A 20818-nucleotide genomic window follows, 5' to 3' on the forward strand; every position below is an offset into this window, starting at 1 on the left:
TGCCGAAGTCTCGCTGCACAGCATGTTTGTGCGAACGTACGGGATGATGTACGTGCAGAACGCAGAACTGTTCAAGAACTTCTTCAAGTCCCTGACTCGGTACTACGTGTCCGGCAGCGCCGCCGTCAACCTGGACTCCATGCTGTCGGAGTTCTGGGCGGATCTCCTGGAGAGGATGTTCCGGCTGGTCAACGTGCAGTACGAGTTCAGCGACGCCTACATGGAGTGCGTGAGCCGCCACACGGAGCAGCTGCAGCCCTTCGGCGATGTGCCTCGCAAGCTCGGCATCCAGCTGAGGCGGACCTTCATCGCCGCACGCACCTTCGTGCGCGGCCTGACGCTCCTGCCGGAGGTGGTCAATAAAGTTTCCAAGGTACGTTAGGGGTACTCGTGATGCTTTTGTCTTTTGCTGAGGGCGCGGAGGAGTTGTTTTTTCTTTCTCTGGTCGTCCCGCCCTTCTTTCTGACCGGATTGTCCTCCCTGGAAAGCCTGACTGTTCCATTAGACCAGCGGTCCCCAACCTTTTTCCTGCCACGGACCGGTTTCATGCCGGGCAATTTTTTTGCGGACCGGGGGCGGTAATGAAATAAAAAAAGAGGAATATGATCTTACCAATAAAGTTTAGATTATGCACTTGCAATAACTATTAAAACAAGTATTACACCAGTATCTACTCACCATAAATTGTGATCTCAATAATTACATCTGCCCTTCATGTTCCCATTTTTTTGTGTCATAAATTCCACTCTCCTGGTTTGTCTGTTAAAATAAGTTTTATTTTTTTCTTCCTCCTCAGTTGGACTTTCCCATTAGCAAAGAAGCTCTCCAAAGACGTTTGTTTTTTTAATTTAAGTTTCGCTAGTTCCCCGTCTGTTTTTAGTAACGTATCACGTAAAGCATGAAAATTCACAGGCGAATGTTACGTTGGCGAAACTCCGGTCGTTTTTCAAAATAAAACGCCTTTTAGACGCTAATAATCAGTAGTTATTCCTTCTGCGCGGCCCGGTAGCAAATGCCCGGTGGTTGGGGACCGCTGCGTTAGACAACGTGAACCTCTGACTGCTCTCGTGTGACGTGCTGTTCCAGTGGAGGGAGTGATTCATTGCTGATTAGCTGAAGTTAAGTTTAGTTAAAAGATAAAACTCAACAAACAAAAAAACCCGTCCCAAGTATTTTCAGAGTGGGAGGAAGTGGACCAGTGTTTACTGAGGCGATGCAATGATAACGTGCTGACTGCCCCCCCCAGGTCAGTGCGTCTCCCAGCTGTGTGCGAGCAGCCATGAAGATGTTGTACTGTCCCTACTGCTCGGGCCAAGTGGCCTTGAAGCCCTGCCAGAATTACTGTCTGAACGTGCTCCGCGGGTGTCTGGCCAACCAGGCCGACCTGGATGCCGAGTGGAACAACTTCCTCGGTAAGCATGAGAACGACGACCGTCTGCAGCCACCGCCGCCGCCGGCCTCACCTGCTAGCCACAGCGGCGCCACGTGTTTGATATCGATGCTGCTGCTGCTCCTTTTTATTTATTTTTCTGAGTTGCCACTCGAATGGGTCACATTTCATCAAAGAGTCATTCAGGTTCGGTCTCATCTAACCGAATCTACCAGCCTTAACTAATCCTGCACCCCTTCTTAACCTTGTTGGTGTTCAACCAGTGTGACACGATGGACGGGGGGGGGGGGTTGCAGGATTATTTTTTTATTTTTTTGCTGCATGGATGCAATAAACTTGAACTTTTCAAGAACGTGATTTAACAAAATAATCTTGTTTCCATTGTGCAGTAATCATGTACAAACATGTAAGTGAAGGTAGTGAGGGGGGGGGGGGGCTGGTACATGTTGTGACCCACAGGTCTTGTGTTGTGTAAATACAGACCCAGATCAGCTTTGCCACACGGAGCGGAGCGATGCTGCGTACCGTCACATGTTTTACACGTTTTACATGAAACACTCCATTCTATGTTGCTGTTACATTTGTCTCTGGCTGCCCCCCCCCCCTGCTCCTGTCTCACTGTTTGTCTGGGTGTGTGCTTCCACCTAGTGGCAGGTTTTTGTAACTTCAAGTTTCGCTGAAGAAAGCCTCATTTTTGAATCGTAAACGATTCCACGAGCTGCTTTTAATGTTCCGGTCCTACGTCCTGCTTTTCAGATGCCATGCTTTTGCTAGCTGAGAGACTTGAGGGTCCCTTCAATTTGAGTCTGTGATGGACCCCATCGACGTGAAGCTTTCAGACGCCATCATGAATATGCAGGAGAACAGCATGCAAGTGTCACAAAAGGTTAGTATCAGTTCCGAGTTGCTTTTAGAGAAGACGGGAGATGAATCGGTTCCACTGACTCCATTTTTCCGACAGGTTTTCCAAGGATGTGGTCAGCCTAAACCGAGCATGGCCTTCCGCTCCGCACGTTCCATCAAAGAGACTGTCTTTGCCGGCCGTTTCCGGCCTTACAGTCCTGATGCGAGGCCCACCACCGCTGCTGGAACCAGTTTAGATCGATTGGTAAAGACTTAAAGACCCACAGCTGGACGACGGCTGCTGCTTTGTTTTTAGTCGATGTCTCTGACTGTTATCTGTGCTGCCCACGCAGACAAATGACGTGAAGAGGAAGCTAAAACACGCCAAGAAGTTCTGGTCCACCTTACCAGAGACCGTGTGTGCAGGTGAGAGGATCGCTCCCGGGGACGAATGTTGGAACGGGACAGCAAAAAGCAGGTAAGACGCACGCTCCGGAAGCGTCCGTGCGTCCAAATGACCTCAGGATGAGCCACAATGCTGACTAACTCTGCACAGGTACGAGTCTGTTGTGACTGGCAATGGACTGGCCAATCAGGTGTCGAACCCCGACGTCGACGTGGACATAACGAAGCCAGACGTTGTGATTCGCAGCCAGATTGCAGCTTTGAGGGAAATGACGAGCTGGCTCAAAGCCGCCCACAGTGGCAACGACATTTCCATTGATAACGGTGAGGAGCGTTGTCGACGCGTGATTTCTGATCCATTTTCGAGTTTGATTACGCGCCTCTGACGGCAGCGTCTCTTTCTCCAGACGAGGACGCCAGCGGGGGAGGAGAAGAGAGCGGCAGCGGTTGTGACTCTCCGTCCTGCGACACAGACCGAGACATCTACTTCTCCACGCCGCCGAACCCGGGCAACCCTCGGGTCAATCAGGTGGTGGTGGGCTCGAACTCGTCTGCGGCCCCGCCCTCACAGGGAAGCATGGCGCTGGCGCTCTGCGGGCTGGCCCTGGCCCTGCTCGCCCCCAAATGAGATAAAACTGGCTGGACAGGGAGAGGAAGAGAACGACCAGGAATGATGGCGTGAAGGGGACAACTGTCAGAGAGACATTAAAAGGACTGCCTTCAGGACATTGGACTGTCCGTCTGTGGGGGGAGGGAGACTCTTCTTCATGTTACAATAACTTCACTTTTAGCTATTTGTTTGTTTAAGGGACATCAGTGACATCATGATTTTCTTCACAAAACGCCCCCCCCCCCCCCCCAGATCTAACCCTTTATGGCTCTTTTGGAGCTACACTCCGGCTTTCTTGCAGCATTGCAAACGCATAATTTTCTTATTTTGCCAATTGGATTTCAGAATGAATGTTTGTGCCTTCTTTGTGCGAGATGTCGGGCTGAGCAATGAGCGCCTGCGCTGGGGGGGGGGGGCACGTCTTCACATCGCTGAGGATGTTCTATCTTTACATTATTACGAGATCAAATCATGTAGTGTTTGTTATGAATATTAACGATTTATAACAAGTATTTGTCGCACATTCAGAATGTGAACGCATTTATACGCTTTACGTAGATCTGAGCTGTTGAGCTCAGATAAAGAGTTTGAGCTTTCCTTCGCGTTTTTTACGGAGGCGTTAAAAAAATCGATCTTATCCCTAAGAAACGCGGTGACAGGTGTTTGTTTATGCTTCATCTGGGGGGGGGGGGGGGGGTCGATTTTAAGAAGAGCTTCTGGGGCGCGATGTGAGCCCAAAGCGTATATTTTATGTCTGCAAATTAGCATTATCACAACCAAACCTTATTTCCTCAATAATCGTCGATGAATTTCCTCAGTCGATCCGTGCTGTCATCAATGCAGTCTGGTTACGTTGCGTTGAAACGTGTCTGATGGAGTCCAGATGGCGAGTATCATCCTGTAGCGAGGCGACTGGGCGAGGAAGAGGAAAAGGAAAAGGGCTCCCCTCACAAAGCTGGCGAGTCCCGATCGGCCTTTTTTGGTACCGCGAGGGTCCGACTCCAGGCGGAAGAATTTCACAGTAAACGAGACGAGGAACAAAAGACAGTGCTTTGATCAAATAAAATCTAGGAAAGTTTATTTTAATACAGGGTTTTACGTTGAAGAGGTATTTTTGGTATGAAGATATATATTAGGTACTACAGAGGACTTGATTGCTAGTTTTTAGGGGATGGAAGAAGACTGTGTGCGCAGATACTTGGATCACTTTCTGGTGAGTGCGCACAGTTTTTTTTTGGGGGGGGGGGGGGGGTTAAATTTGTTTAATTTTCTTAACATCCCCCCCCCCCCCCCCTTCCCACATTACATACCTCTTAAATAGCCTGTGTTGGTATAAATGGAGTCATTGCGACCATTTAAGCTGCCTACTGCATCCTCTGATTCTCATCACGTCGTGCTGAAGTGTTTGGCCGTCGTCTTTGGGCCTCGGTACATTATGTTCATCCTTTGAGGTCACAAAGAACTTTTGGTCCCAATTCATTTGCCCACATTCCCCCTGATGTGGGTCGGGCGCGCCGTTACCGGCCGACGAGCACAACATGAGATTTTACCTCTATCTTCCGATTTGATAATCAAGTCTGTAGGTTGCCTTGCCCAGCCGATTTCATATCCACAATGGCTTTGCCTCATGTAGTTTTTGTACAGTAACTTATGCATGTGTTTTAATATCATTGCAAACAAGCTTTTAGAACCGACAGGTGATCCAAAATACAGTATTTCCGAATGTTTCCATACGCCAAACTTAGGTGAACATGATTTAAATGTCTTGTAGTGATTGATTAGATTTGGGGGGGGGGGGCGTTTGCATACGCAGTGTGCAAAAGAACAAAGAAATGCATTCGCGTTTCACGTTTTGTATGAAGCTCTGAAATGGGCTACAGATGAGAAATGCTTGCCACAAACCTTTTGTCTGGGTTTGAAATTGACAGGTTGATTGTAAGCTCACAAGAAATGTTACTCCCAATTATCAGACATGGAAGAAACCAATGAAAACAACAGTGTTTGGAGGATTGGATTACACCCCCCCCCCCCCCCCCCCCCATCATAATTTCCTCAAGACTTAATTTAAAATGATGCCGCTGTGCTTCAGCAGCTTCGATTTGGCATTATTTCTGTGTGTGAGCAGTTCAGGTTCCCTGATTCTTTTTGGTTTTGTGGGTGTGTGTGTGTTTGTGTGTATTCCACCAACATTTCTACAAGGGCTTGTGCGTGTGTTCATGTCATGTGGAAGAGTCCAGAGTGAAGAAGCAGGGCAGAGACATTTTCCGGCTGGGAGGCGTTGGTCCGGTTGCCAGATGTTGTTCATTTGATCCCCCCCCCCCCCCCCCCCCCCGCCCCGAAAGCAACTTCGGTCCGGTGACTGGGACAGTTGAGTTGGTCGGGTGTTGAAACTTTGGCCCACAAGAACAGAAGGGACTCGTTTTCTGAGAGACTGAGTGATTGACTGAAAGAACAAAAAGAGTGTAAATAGAGAGCAGCCGTTTTAGATGTCTCTAAAAGAGGCTGTAACAGAGCCAGATTTTTACTTGTCAGAGTATCTCCTAAATGTTATGAAAAAAAAAAGATAGATGTTAAATTGTAAGAGAAAAAGTGTATATCAAACAACATTTCTTAGTCTTGTTCAAATAAAGACTGCCAATATTTAAACTGTTGTTTGTTTCCTTGTCAACGATCTTGATTAGCTGATCTCGGTTAAGTCTCTAAAGAAGTTAGCTGCTCTATAGCATGATAAACCTCGTCGGGAGTAAAATGAATCACTTCCTCATTTAACTTTCCAACACAATAGGGCTCACTTTTAATACAATTAAACAGAGCTGCATAGTGCTGCCTCCACCGCTCTGCTATGTTGTCCGCACCAGATACACCTTCAATGTGGCATGCAGGTACTGCTTTGGCCCTATTTATAGCTTTTACTTCTTTCCAGAACTCAGTGACATTGTTACCCAGCAAGTTTTCAGCCATAGAATGAGCCATTAAGGCTTGCTCATGCTTCCCAACAAAGCACACTGCATATTTATATCTAGCATGAGTATGTTTCTTACGCTCGAAGTCTGGCCCCTGTCTGGGTCTACCAGCTACAACCCAGGCCCTAAAAATTCGATTTAATGCAATTAAAAAAACATAACGCACTAAATAGGACTTCTGATTACCGTAATTAATTGCAATTAAAGCGATAATTTGACACCCTTAAAAATGAGGTTAGAAATGGAAAAGCTGGCAAAATGTTTTTAACAATTTGACAAACAATTAACATATAGCTGGCACTTCACCTGGATTAGTTACCTTTTAAATAAAACCGTTTTTATTTTAAACTAATTTTTGAGTTAAAGTTAAATTAAAAGGTTTCATTTTGCTTTTGATCGGAATTTGTATTATGACATTTACACTGCCGTTCAAAAGTTTGGGGTCACTTAGAAATGTCCTTATGTTTGATAAGCACTGTTCTTTTTCCCAATGATAACTTTAAACTAATCATAAATACACTCTATACATTGCTAAAGTCTGGTTCTTGGTGCAACATCTACATCGGTGTCTCTAGGCCCATTCCCAGCAACCATCACTCCAGTGTTCTAACGGTACAATGTGTTTGCTCATTGCATCAGAAGGCTAATGGATGATTAGAAAAGCCTTGTGCAATCATGTTAGCACAGCTAAACACAATTTAGCTGGTTCGAGAAGCTTTGAAGCTGATCTTCCTTTGTCTGGGTGACCCTAAACCTTTGAACGGTAGTTTACGTTCCAGTATGTTGTGTTTTAACCTTCTATCAGTTGCTTTAAATCATGTTTGAGCCCGGTTTTATGTTCGTACAAATTCACTCTTTTCAGTTTCAGTCACTTTTAAAAAGATCCCTTATACCCTTTAAAAATACACAAAATGATCAAAATTCAAGTCAGAAGAACTTAAAAGGCAACAACAAAACAATATTTTCAAATTATCCTTTATCTTATCAAAACTTAAATGTCCCATATTATGAAAAACTTTCCCCATGTTTCTACACTATTATGGTGGTTTTGGGTCCCTATCAACTTCAAAACAGCTAAATAAACCATCCAGTCAATCCTTCGTAGCTTGCATAGATCTGTAATCAAGTACAGAAACATGTCTGGAAGAAATCTTGCCCGTCATGACATCAGGAGGGGCAAATGTGCACAAGATGTGCCTGTGTCTGTGTTCTGCCCGTCCACACTCTATGGCATTTTGCCTGCATAAAGTTTATTTTTGGTGGTAATGTTCCGGCGAAAATGGGTAAAAAAGGTTTTAGTGTGGTAAACACTTGGAACGAGATGCTTTATGGAGCGGGAGATAGACAGAGACAGACATCGGCGCAGCGTCCGCGTAACTGCCGCCGCAGCGCCGATCCGTCACGGTGATGATGAAGCTGAGATGAAAGGCGAAGCTCTCAATTTACCGGTAAATCTCTGTTCCTGCCCTCACCTGTAGTCACGAGTTTTGGGTAGTGACCAAAAGAACAAGGTAAAAGGCGTGTAAAAGCGGCTTCCTCCATAGGGTGAGGGTGTGACGCGCTCCCTCCTAGTATCGCCCCTCCTCTTAGGCTGCTGCCCCCGTGACCCGACCCTGGATAAAATGGATGGATAATTCAAAGCATTTTTATTCCATCCTGAGATTATTGCCGGATTATCGCGCCTTATTAGTTCCGATCTGTAAGATGTTTGTCTTGGTGTGACAAGAAGATGAGGGAGACGTGTAAAATAATAAAGCCTTCATGATTCAAAATATCTTTCATTATGTCCTGATATTATTGGCGTCATTTGTGTTTGTGTGTGTGTGTGTAGATACACTCTTCCCATGAATGTGATAATTATTATAATAATCTTAAAGAAATGATAAATATGTGTGCGGACAGTTCTACACCTGTCCGCACAGGTTTAACATGGCGGTCCTTGCGTCACTAAAAGCGCTGTGTGTACCACTGAAATCAGTCCGGCGGAAGTTGTGCCCACGGGCTCGTCACAAAAGAAATGGCGAGTGGTGTCGGCAGTGAGTAGTATTTCCCGACTTTTTCACATTAATCTTATAACAAAGTATATCAGTAAAAAAGGTGTTTAAGTTGTACTTCTATCGATTTCTTTTGATCTTTTTGCGTGATTGTCTGGTGTAACGTTACGCTCCACCATGTAGCTGTGTGTCTCATGAATGTGTCCCCCCGTAATCAACCTTAAGCTAACGCTAATTCTTTGGGTTTAGCTAAAGCTAAGTGTGTTTTCATATGAAGAACCATTGTCTGCAACCATTTCTCGCTGAATTTGATCTTTTCCAACCCATGTAAAAAAAAAAAAAGACCACAATAACGCTTCAAATCATGTATTTAACAATTAAGAATGAATGCTAGTTTCAACAATTCGGCTAGCGGCCTGGTAGCTAGCATTAAATGCAATTGAGGTACGCTTTTAAAATGGGTCAGTGTGATCTATTCTGTGATTGAGATTTGTCTTTACATTTGTGGGCTTTCTCTCTCTCATTGTTTCTATGCGGGAAAAAAGCATTTATTTCAGCTCCTAATCAACCCTGGGCTGCAGTAAATGCCGACGCATGCTACTTCTGTTGATGTTGTTGTTGTTCTCCCCATTCCTTATTTACAGAGCACAAGATACAGAATGTGGGGCCGACGGAGCCCTGGTCAGTCAGGGAGAAACTGTGCCTGGCCTCCTCTGTTATGAGGAGTGGCGACCAGAACTGGTAAAAGGAAAATTACTCCGCTTTTAAAAATAAAATCATGCTTTATTATTAAGAGTTGAAACAGATTTTTATCATTCCTGTGAGGGGCAGCTGGAACGGAAGTGTAGTGATGACACACTGGCTGCGCTTACATGGACAACATGTCTTTAAAATTGTGATCGGATGCACCGTGTTCATGGACCCTAAAATTATTGATCCGATTAGGACCTGCGTGTTCATGCATCACGCTTTTGATCGTAATTTTTTTTTTTTGCCATGCACAATTTATAACAATAATACCGGAAATAGTAGAAGAAGAAGCCGTAGCGACTTCCGTTGTAAACAAAACATGGCTCCGCCCCTTTCTGCTAGCATTATTTCGTGCGTTTTCCCCGTTTACGCTGTTACTCTCCTCCTTTAATGTCTCCTTTAACATGTTTGTCTCAGATATTGACCGGTTCTGTCTTTCGCTCGCTCTGCTTTAGCTAGCTAATAACAGAAGCGCGTTTAGCTGACGTCACAGACATGCGCAGTAAAGACGGCTTGTACCGAAACATCGGAGGAAGTGTTTTCATGCGCCCTGATCGGATCATCAATCGGTATAAACCACCCCTCTCGATCGGGATAGAATCTTGATCAGATTGATCTTGATTGGGTCAGACTAATCCGATTTGGGTGTGTCTATGAAGCAGTTTTATTCCGATCAGGCTTTTAATCTGATTAAATGTGTCCGTGTAAACGCACCGACTGATGCAGACGTTTTAGTAGTACATGTACTGTGTGGACACAGGTTACCTACCGGTATTTGTTGTTCTTTCATCATTAAACTCAGTGTTCGTAACCAGGTTTGCTCTGACTCTCGACCAAAGGATTGATATCTATTATTCATATGTATTGAAGTACAGTTTTATTTCATTGCTAATTTGCTCAACTCCTCTGTATTATGTCATTCCACTTGTTAGTTTGACCTTTGTATTATGACTCCTATTAATAAAAAGCTACCCATACAGTGATATCAATAGATTGCTAGTCATTCAAGAAATTCCCAAATGTTAATTTCCTTCAATTCAGTCACTTTTAAAGCAAATTCTCCATCTATTTGTGCTACTTTAGTTTTTAAGCATTTAGCTTCAGCTTGGCGGTACCATTATTGCTATTTTACAGTTGTAATGTTTTTCTTTAGCCTATAAATTTAAATATCCTGTATCACCACATTGTAATACTGTACACTTATTTATATGTCAGTCTTTACTGTTTGCTAGATCTTGGGATATTGTCATGTAAGTTATTTCAAAGCAATGTACCGGTAGCTTTTTTCCTCATGAATTTGGAAGCATCTCATGGATTGTTCCTTCGGTCGTACCCAACCTACCTAGTAACACAAGCTGGTAAAATGGGACCGCTGACCATCAAACAGTCAACAGATGCTTCGTTTATCTTTAAAAATGAGCATATTTTCCTGGGAATGTTTGTTGCTACTGAGCTGGTGGTGATTAATAAGTTCTTGACACAGTGCAAGAAAGTGCTGTTAAATGTGTATTCTTAATCTTCACCACTAGAGGTCAGTTTACAATTTTATTGAGTGACCTTTTTTTAGTTGCATCCATTATTATTATTTTTTAAATAATGCATCAGCTAAAGCATAAAATTTAAAATAATAATTTAAAAACACATTGAAGTGTTATTTTTGTGTATTGCCCCTCATTTTACACGATGCCATGACTTTTTTCTACCCTCCCCAAGCGTCACATTTTGCCTTTCATTTAACAACCTCTGTGTCTGTTCTGAGGAATGTCTCTGTCCTTCAGGGTGTCTGTAAGTAGGGCCATCAAGCCTTTCTCAGAGCCTGGCCGTCCGCCTGATTGGTTCTCCCAGAAGGTGAGGAACCCACAAACTAACAAGACACTTTCTGTCTCTGTCTTTTTAACAAGGTAACACATTTTCTCTTTGTTTCTTAGCACTGTGCATCACAATACTCCGAGCTGCTGGAGGCCACAGAAGCACCCAAGTCAGTGTTGTAATGTGGCTACAGACCTACCCTGAACACTGCGCTCTCGCATTTGTTTTTTAATGCAGGTAAATAATGCCCCCCCCCCCCCCCCCCCCCTTTACTCCAGGCGTAAGCGTGGTGAGAAGGGTGAAGTGGTTGAAACCATCGAAGACGTCATCGTTCGTAGGCTGACCACCGAGCGGATAGAGGAAGTGAAAAAACTACTGCGAGACACGCAAGAGCAGTACAGGTGCGTGCACGCTGAAAGGACGTTTCAGCGCTGAGACATGCGATTTTACTGCTCGTCTACTTCCTGTCTTGGCAGAAAGTTGAAAAAGGAGGCGACTCTCATCCAGACGGGTCACATGGACTCCCAACTCAAGGAGCTGTGGACGGAAATCACGCTGTGAGTTCGTACAAAGTTCTCACTGTAGAGCAGGGGTCGGGAACCTTTTTGACTAAGAGAGCCATGAAAGCAAAATATTTGGAAATTTATTTCAGTGAGAGCCATATAATATATTTTAAACGTGAATTCAACTAAATGTCAGTATAAGTGGTGAGCAGGTAATGAAACTAGTATAATAAGCCTATGAACGTTACGGACTAACGTGAGCGGACCCCAGAAAGCAGAGAACAGACACGGTGCGATGGTTGAATTTATCATTTACACCTGGAGCTGCACACAGGACGAGGGGCGGCTGGAGCCCAACGATAATACACAGCCGAGAGAAAACCAAAAAGCAAGTGATGCCCTCTTGAAGCAAACGCAGGGCCCCGTCTTTTTCACACATTTATTCCAAAAGAAGGTCCCAGGTAAGAATACATAAAAATAGTAGTAATCTGGAATTAAGGTGGAGCCAAACAAAGTCCACTCTGCCACCGTGCACACAGCTGGCCACGCCCACCCCTAATGGCGGGATGACGGCCTACTTTTAAAGTGGCAGCCCAGGCTTAGGGCGGAACCGTGACAGCGTGCTTCCGCTCTTTGATTTTTCACAGCAAAATGCCAGCTGTGCAAAATGCCTCTGCAACACAAGCTCTACTAACAGAAGGCGACTGTCTGGTGCCGCAAAGAAAACGGAACATAAGATCCAGACACAAGTGAACAAGTTACTTACAACAAAAAACACGACACACGACCTGGGCGCGCAAACCAGCTGCGGTCAGCACGGGCAAGGCGAGTAAAAAAAAAAAACCGATTTTTATTTTTTTTTTTTTTTTATCTGAGCACGAGCCATGTGCGATCATCAAAAGAGCCATATATGGCTCGCGAGCCATAGGTTCCCGACCCCTGCTGTAGAGGAAGCCTTTGAATGTAGCAGACTCTCCCCAGTCCTAAAACCCTTCAGACACACCAGTCTCTACTGGTCAGCTTGCACTAACAAGATAGTTAATGTTGCCTAGTTCATTTATGCCATTAAATGTTCTGACTTTATCACCACAGGAAGAAGAAGCAGGTTGAGGAGGAAGCGGAACAAAAGAGGAAGGCCACAGAAACCGCGTATCAAGGCAGGTTCCGTCTGCGCACTAAGAGCTTCTGATCCACAGAGATGTAATACCGGCAGATGGAGATTAGCAAGGATTTGCACCTTTCTAAACGATGCCTTGCTCCTGGTTTCTGTGCCGCGGCTCTATTCTGATCCCTTCACACGGAACAAAGTTGATTCTTATTTTCTCTGTCTCCGCCTCATCACAGCTCGTCAGGCAGTGAAAAACACGCCTAAGCGTCTGCCCAGTGTGACTGTACGCTCTCCCCTGGGGGCAAGCCCCCCCGCCGTGGACCCTCAGGCTGACTTGCCAGTTCCCACGCCACCCATGGACACGGGAGCCGTTGCCCCTGACGACACCCTCGCCCACTCGATCGTAAGAGGAATCCTGGCCACGCCATACTCGATTGAAATCGTCACTCTGACTCTTCGGCTGGCTTCGCTGCCTCTTCCAGGCCCACGGCGTTGGAGCGTTCCTCCCGGCGACCGACGCTCCGTGCCAGCCGCCCAAAGACGGAGGCCTGGCGCCTCTGGTAGACGATTCACCGCAGAAGAGGCTCCTAGCCCAGAAGGCCACGCCGCCGCCCTCGCCCCTGCTGTCGGAGCTGCTGAAAAAAGGCAGCCTCATATCGGCCAGCCCCCGCACGGTACGATCCATCCCATCGCACCGACGCTAGAAGAATAGCAACCATTGAAAATGGCCTAAAAGCACCGGAATCGGACCGTTGGTGAAATATGAACCCTCCTAATGAAAAGTGCTTTCTTGTTTTTGGTTAGACGGTGATCCTAAAGTCTAGTGCTGGACTCAACCCTCTTGTTCGTGTTCTTTCTCTGTTCATCAGGTCGGGGAGGGAGACTCTACAGGGAGCCTCACCAACGGCGTGCAGACCGCCACCGCCGTCGGTACCGTGCCTCCTGGTCCTGAGGTCGTCGCGGGTCAGTTCGCTTCCGGCAACACGTTTTGCTCGTGGGCCTTTCGCAGCTCGGCGCTGAACCGACTTGATGACGGCCATTTTGTTTTATCGAGCCTGCTTGTTTGCAGAGGGCGAAGCAGAAGCTGCTGCGAAGGCAGAGCTCGGGGAGGAGGAGGCGGCGGCGGCGGCGGCGGCGTTGGTCGAGGAGGACCTCGTCGCCGTGTCTTACATGGGGGACGAGTTGGACCTGGAGACAGTCGGAGACATCATTGCCATCATAGAGGAGAAGGTGCGTCCTCGCGCAAACAACAGTAACTTGGATCGTTTCAGCTTTTGTCCGTCACCTGCCGTAATCCGATCTGCCGCTGCCCCCGCCTCCTCAGGTCGACGACTCTGTGGAGGCCTTGGATGCAGCGGCAGTGGAAGCGGCGCTCTCTCTGTGCGAGGAGGCCGTCTCGGATGGACACCCCCTTCCCGGCCCCTGGGAGACGCAGGAGCTAAAGGCCGCCGAGCCGGCGCAGACCGCCCAGGACCCCGACCCCGATCCCGCACAGGACCCCGAGGACGTGGCTGCGACATCCGCCTCGGCCCCCGCAGCCATCGAGACCCCGAATCGGGAGGAAACGAATGGAGAAGAACCGCTCGAGGCAAACTGCGAGGGGGCTGAACTGACGGGGGCCAATATCGCTTCTTCTGCGACTTCTGAAGAAGGTGGAGCAGGAGGTGAGCTTACAGAGGAGGAGGCCACGGGGAAGGAGGCCGCCGAATCAACGGTCAAGAGTGAAGGAGAGGAGTGGAGCCAGCCGGAGCCCAACCCCCCGTGTCTAGGTGGGCGGTGCTCGGATCTACAAGTAACCAAGATGCTCCTCGCGTGTCTTTCTGTTAAATCGTCCTCTCGTTTCCGTCCCGCAGACTCTGAAGACAGCTCCGTGTCTGGGAAAGAGTCCAAGGTAACACAACGGGCACACGAGAACAACTTTGTGTTCGTCTGCTCCATATGTGCGCACTCTGACATCCAGGAGGTGAAGGACGAGGAGGCGGGCAGCGAGGGCGACCCGGAGGAAGGGATGGAGCTGAAGGAGGAGTGCGGCGAGGGCGAGGGCGAGGGCGAGGGGGAGGGGCCCTACCTGTCGGAGGTGGAACGGGCCGCCAGCGAGAGCGAAGATGGTTACGGCCCGCCGTGTCCGCGCTACACCGCCGACTCGCTGGCCAGCAGCCCGGCCTCTTCCTCCCAGCTGTAGGTAGCCACGTTGTGCCCGCGGCGGGGAAAAAAAAAAGGAAGACGGCAAATGCGTCACCATCCCCTCTGCTCTGCGTCAGATCCACGTGCGGCGAGGACCAGGAGGCGGTCCAGGCCCAGAAGATCTGGAAGAAAGCCATCATGCTGGTGTGGAGGGCAGCAGCCAACCACAGGTGGAGCCCGCTGGAAAGCCTCGGAATGTTAGACTCGGGTTTGAAAGCTGTACCGTGTCGAAAGAGGGCGGGAACCTTCGGTGGTTCATGCTTGATCCTTTTACGCTGCTGCTGCGCCCAGGATGACAGCACTGGAGGTCACGAGCTACTTTCACAAGGCAATTCAGAACACTGGCCGCGTCTACGTGGACAACATGTCTTTAAAATTGTGATCGGATGCACAAAATATTGATCCGATTAGGACCTGCGTGTTCATGCATCACACTTTCGATCGGAATAAATTATTTTGACATGCGCAATTTCTACCAAATATACCGGAAATAGTAGAAGAAGAAGCCGTAGCGACTTCCGTTGTAAACAAAACATGGCTCCGCCCCTTTCTGCTAGCATTATTTCGTGCGTTTTCCCCGTTTACGCTGTTACTCTCCTCCTTTAATGTCTCCTTTAACATGTTTGTCTCAGATATTGACCGGTTCTGTCTTTCGCTCGCTCTGCTTCAGCTAGCTAATAACAGAAGCGCGTTTAGCTGACGTCACAGACATGCGCAGTAAAGACGGCTTGTACCGAAACATCGGAGGAAGTGTTTTCATGCGCCCTGATTGGATCATCAATCGGTATAAACCACCACTCTCGATCGGGATAGAATCTTGATCGGATTGGTCTTGATCGGGTCAGACTAATCCGATTTGGGTGTGTCCATGAAGCAGTTTTATTCCGATCAGGCTTTTAATCCGGTTAAATGTGTCCGTGTAAACGCACCTAATATCATGTATTCATTCGGTTTCCATGAAGTATCTCTCAACGTGACGGCACTAAATCAGTTTGATTGCTCCGACAGGCTTTAGCAGTCGCTTTGCATTCGGTGCCTTTTTGTTGCGAACCAAAGCTGCAGAGATGGTCGCCCTGTACAAAAAACGGAATGTTTTTCACGTGGATCTTCACCAGAAGCTGCAGGAAGCTGTGATTTATACCCCCCCCCAAGATGTGCACCGTGTCTTTCTACAGTCGCTGTCTTCACGTTTGTCTCAGGTATGCCAGTGTCTTCCTTCAGCCTGTGTCGGATGACATCGCCCCCGGTTACCACAGCATTGTACACAGGTAAGACGCCTGCTGTTGTGCGTTTAGCGTGAGCATTGGATTCTGCCACGCTGTGGCTCACACCATCCCCCCCCCCCCGCCCATCTGCTCCAGGCCCATGGACCTGTCGGCGATTAAAAAGAACATCGAGTCCGGCGTGATCCGCACCACGGCCGAGTTCCAGCGGGACATCATGCTGATGTTCCAGAACGCCGTCATGTACAACTCGTCGGACCACGACGTGTACCACATGGCGCTGGAGATGCAGCGCGACGTCCTGGAGCACGTCCAGCAGTTCCTGGCCACCCAGCTCATCATGCAGACCTCGGAGAGCGCCGTCTCCGCCAAGAGCCTCCGCGGCAGGGAGGGCAACCGCAAGCCGGGAGAGCCGGCCGAGAAGGTGGGTCGGGCTGAGATGGAGAGAGGGGAGACTCTGAGATATCAGCAGTGAGGGAGGCGAGGGTTTAATCTGGGGGGGGGGGGGGGGGGGCTTGCCGTCATTTTTAACCCGCGAGCAGGTCGACGTTAGGAAGGAGCCAGCTGTGAGCGCACCCAGGCGTCGTGTAATCTGATTACTCACAGGTGGAGACCTAACGCGTCTGTAAGAAATGTCTCCACCTGCCGATGCGCTTCACGTCCTCGGATGACGCGTGTCCTCCTGTCAGAATGAGACGAGCTGTCCATGTGACGGCTCCTCGGAGGACACTCTGTGACCGGAGGGATGATCCCTCAGATCCATGTCCTGCATGCCGGCTGCACCTCTCCTCGCTGCCGCCTGCCTGTCTGCGTCTGCCTGTCTGCGTCTCCCTGCCGTTGTGTGTGACGTTGTCTTGTGGAGGTGGGACGCTTTCACTGTGCGTATAACTTTGAGTCTTCTTCTGGAGACGCGTCGCTTCCAGAAAGCTGGTTTGTGGAAATCAACCAAATTTCCACTGTAAGTCTGGAAATATGGGTGAATCTTTCTGTGGTTTACTTCACAGAATGTGTTTGAAAGATATTCCTGAGATGTCTGATTGATTGGATCTCTCCTGACCTGTCTGTCTGTCTGACCTGTCTGTCTGAGCTGTCTGTCTGGCCTGTCTGTCTCAGTGGAGGTGGAGTAAAGATGTCTCTCTTTAAAGCTTAGCTGAACTATCTGACAGGGAAATCTAAACATGTTGTAGTTCTACTGCTCAGATTGGAACGGTTGTTGTGTTGAGGTTGTGTGTGTGTGTGTGTGGTTGTGCTTGCCTCCTTGCGCATGTTCCTGATGTGTTTCTGTGTGTGTGTGTGGCGTGCAGCGCTCTCGCGTCCTACGCTGCGTGTCTGTTTTTTTGTATGAAACTTGCTCTCTCACGCACACGCGTGTGTTTCCTCTCTTTCTCACTCCAATGTTTGTCCTCCTACAGGACAGTGTCCCAATGGCCTCTCCTGCTTTCCTTCTCTCTCTCTTTGTAAGTATTCAGGTTCTCCCTCAGCTCTCACCAGAACCAGGCCACGCACGCACACACACACACACACATCTGTCTTCACATCGCTTCATTCTTCTTGTCCAGTTCGGTGGAAGTGGAAGATTTCAAAATAAAGGTTGTGAGGATCTGGTTTTAAGACCCGTTGGAAGCGCCTACTGCTGTTATAAATCATAAATAACCAAAATGCAACGCTTCCACTTCTGGTGCCCTTTGATGTGCTTCACTGCTGGGCATCATTTAACACTCTGTTAGATCTAGAGCTGATAGTTTAAGTACATAGGATTTAAGATTTTCTCAATAATAGTGATAAAAAGAACACTTTCAACCAATAAAGTCTAAAATATTTTTGCTTTGATGCCCCAAATGTGATTATTCCATCGCCCCTGGTGCATCCATCCACATCTCATATAAAAAAAAAAAAAAACACCCTTAAAAATGTGCATCTCATCATGAATTTGTTTTCTTATTTGCTCATCGTTACATTATACGCACAGAACTTGATGTCACGCTGCTCACATTCACCGGGCAGAGGAGAAGTCGTCCACATCAGGAGCGAGCTCTGTCTCTGTCTCCTTGTCTTTATGGACACCAATCTCGAGTAAAGCCATAAAATATCGATATGTACACGTCTGTCGTCTGCAAAAATGAATCTCACGAGGCCTCCGGGGGCTTGAGTCTCCATGTGATGTGATGCAACACATCATCAGAGCCCGACTCGGACGTTCCAGACTCCTGATTGGTTCACTTATCACGTTACCTTTGCGTTCTCTGTTATCTAGTCATTCAGGTTTCACGGTTATGACTAAAACGTCAGACAACTAGTACTGCAGCCATTAATCTACTAGTCAGTTTCCCAAAATGCAGGATGCTGCAGCGCCTTTAGCAGGATGCTGCGGCGCCTTTAGCACGATGCTGCAGCGCCTTTAGCAGGAACTGCGGCGCCTTTAGCAGGATGCTGCGGCGCCTTTAGCAGGATGCTGCGGCGCCTTTAGCAGGATGCTGCGGCGCCTTTAGCACGATGCTGCGGCGCCTTTAGCAGGAACTGCGGCGCCTTTAGCAGGATGCTGCGGCGCCTTTAGCACGATGCTGCGGCGCCTTTAGCAGGAACTGCGGCGCCTTTAGCAGGAACTGCGGCGCCTTTAGCAGGATGCTGCGGCGCCTTTAGCAGGATGCTGCGGCGCCTTTAGCAGGATGCTACGGCGCCTTTAGCAGGAACTGCAGCGCCTTTAGCAGGATGCTGCGGCGCCTTTAGCAGGATGCTGCGGCGCCTTTAGCAGGATGCTGCGGCGCCTTTAGCAGGATGCTGCGGCGCCTTTAGCAGGAACTGCGGCGCCTTTAGCAGGATGCTACGGCGCCTTTAGCAGGATGCTGCGGCGCCTTTAGCAGGAACTGCGGCGCCTTTAGCAGGATGCTGCGGCGCCTTTAGCACGATGCTGCGGCGCCTTTAGCAGGAACTGCGGCGCCTTTAGCAGGATGCTGCGGCGCCTTTAGCAGGATGCTACGGCGCCTTTAGCAGGAACTGCGGCGCCTTTAGCAGGATGCTGCGGCGCCTTTAGCAGGATGCTACGGCGCCTTTAGCAGGATGCTGCGGCGCCTTTAGCAGGATGCTGCGGCGCCTTTAGCAGGAACTGCGGCGCCTTTAGCAGGAACTGCGGCGCCTTTAGCAGGATGCTGCGGCGCCTTTAGCAGGAACTGCGGCGCCTTTAGCAGGATGCTGCGGCGCCTTTAGCAGGATGCTGCGGCGCCTTTAGCAGGATGCTGCGGCGCCTTTAGCACGATGCTGCGGCGCCTTTAGCAGGAACTGCGGCGCCTTTAGCAGGATGCTGCGGCGCCTTTAGCAGGATGCTACGGCGCCTTTAGCAGGATGCTGCGGCGCCTTTAGCAGGATGCTACGGCGCCTTTAGCAGGATGTTACGGCGCCTTTAGCAGGATGCTACGGCGCCTTTAGCAGGAACTGCGGCGCCTTTAGCAGGATGCTGCAGATGCGTGCTACGACACAATTAAAGGTCACCTTTCTCTCTCTGACCTTTTGACCCCACGCGTCTCTGAACACACTGTCCCTCTTAGTCTCTAAAGTTTTTGTCCGGTTTGGACACCTTGCATCCCTCCATGCATCATCGCCAGGCCTCCGTCCACCTCATTCTGGCTTCATGGTCCCATGCCAACTTCCTGTTGTCGTCCCGCCCCCCCCCCCCCCCCCTCCCTGTTTTTGTGCGTTGTCTCTGCATGTTCTGATTTCCCCTCCTTCTCTATTGTTTGCTCTCTTTTTTTCCATCCTTCATTATTTACTGTTCTTTTTTGGACACCGCCTTCCGAAGTGGATCGTGCTGTGATTTTTCTTTTTGGCGTGGAGCTCAGCTGCGTGGGGGGGGGGGGGGCACCCACGGGCCACCCACGGGCCACCCACGGGCCACCTCCTCACTCTGTCCGGCTACCCCCTCGTGGTAATGGTCGCCTCCTGCTCTCTTCTCCCCCCTCGGCCCTTCTCTCGTCTCTCTCTGTGCTGCAGGACGGAGGCACCCGGGGGCGTCGTAGCGCCATGGAGGCTGACCTCAAAATGAAGAAATAGACTTGAGTTAGCAAAGGAGCCGCTCTCGGAGCCGCTGGAGGACTGAGGCCGTCTCTGTGCGCATATATAAACACTCATCTTCATCATCTTCATCGGGGTATATGTGAGTGAACGTCTGTTGGTATGTGTGTGAGGGAGCCTCCTCTCCCCCCCCCCCCGTGTGATTGGTTAATGTGCAGCAACAGTCAGATTGTCCATCGATGATGCCGTGCATCATGTCCTCGTCTCCAGAGGATGGCAGCATCGCGTCAAATGGCAGGGCTGTCGTCCTAGCGATGCATTGATCCTCCTGCTGCATGCCCAAAACGAGCTCATGGATCAGCATCAGTTTGATTAGCGCTAAATTGTGACTGAGATCCACATAAGAGTCGTTTTTGATCGAGCGTCGCCCAACTGGTAGATTCACCGACTGCCTGCGGCGTCCTAAAGGTTTAAAGTAGAACCTCAGAAAAGCTTCGTCAGCAGCTCGGATGTGAACGGCGTGACGGGGAGACGCTCACGCGGGCGTCCGGCCCAGCCGGAGTATTGAAGTTGTCTTTTCCTTTTTATGCGCGGACCTTTACATTTCTGATGTGCCGACGGTGTTTACGCAGCGGATTCACAGAATAGGCGCGAACAAGCTCGCGTGACTCGCCGTCACCTTTAAGCGTCTCGGCCCCGTTTTTTATTGAGATAATCCCATCTGGTTCTGTTCTCCGTGGTAGTCGGCAGAATGCTGGTGGTGCGTGGAGTCGCTCTGAATTAGTCTGGATTCACCCGCGTTTGCCGTAGAATGTGGAGCCGGAGCCGAAACGCGGTCCGTCAGGAGGACGTGAAGAAGTTCGTGTAAGTTTGTGTAACTGGCGCTGCAGCGCGTGTTCGGTTGTACATTTGTTAAATAAAGAGTTGATCTCAAACTACGAGTCGTTATCCGTGCGTCGTGGACGCAGCTCATCTCGTATTTAGCCTCTCAGCCAGTCGGCTGAAGCGGCGAGTATTTTCTGATAAACCAG

At 48.9% G+C, this 20818-nt stretch overlaps 2 protein-coding genes across 2 annotated transcripts in view; both read left to right on the plus strand.

Moving 5' to 3' along the window:
• The window catches only part of gpc4 (glypican 4), an 11799-nt gene extending 7861 nt beyond the window's left edge, over positions 1 to 3938 (plus strand). The window contains 8 exon segments of the mRNA XM_068740105.1: positions 3 to 373; positions 1247 to 1412; positions 2147 to 2185; positions 2188 to 2276; positions 2352 to 2498; positions 2587 to 2711; positions 2790 to 2962; positions 3046 to 3938. Of these exon segments, the coding sequence (XP_068596206.1) occupies positions 3 to 373; positions 1247 to 1412; positions 2147 to 2185; positions 2188 to 2276; positions 2352 to 2498; positions 2587 to 2711; positions 2790 to 2962; positions 3046 to 3266 (1331 nt within the window). The 3' untranslated portion in view covers positions 3267 to 3938.
• A 4267-nt stretch (positions 3939 to 8205) lies between these two features.
• brd8b (bromodomain containing 8b) lies at positions 8206 to 20713 on the plus strand. The gene is made up of 19 exons (XM_068740159.1): positions 8206 to 8247; positions 8850 to 8946; positions 10734 to 10803; positions 10884 to 10933; positions 11043 to 11165; positions 11241 to 11321; positions 12360 to 12424; positions 12612 to 12778; positions 12858 to 13049; positions 13245 to 13338; positions 13445 to 13605; positions 13700 to 14144; positions 14229 to 14266; positions 14336 to 14553; positions 14637 to 14729; positions 15759 to 15827; positions 15921 to 16206; positions 17195 to 17239; positions 19767 to 20713. Exons 1-19 carry the CDS (start codon positions 8229 to 8231, stop codon positions 19824 to 19826), a joined length of 2373 nt encoding a protein of 790 aa, XP_068596260.1. The 5' UTR covers positions 8206 to 8228; the 3' UTR covers positions 19827 to 20713.
• The last annotated feature ends 105 nt before the right edge of the window (positions 20714 to 20818 follow it).

This window comes from Brachionichthys hirsutus, chromosome 6 (genome assembly GCF_040956055.1).
Source record: "Brachionichthys hirsutus isolate HB-005 chromosome 6, CSIRO-AGI_Bhir_v1, whole genome shotgun sequence".
Classification (NCBI taxonomy): Eukaryota; Metazoa; Chordata; class Actinopteri; order Lophiiformes; family Brachionichthyidae; genus Brachionichthys; species Brachionichthys hirsutus.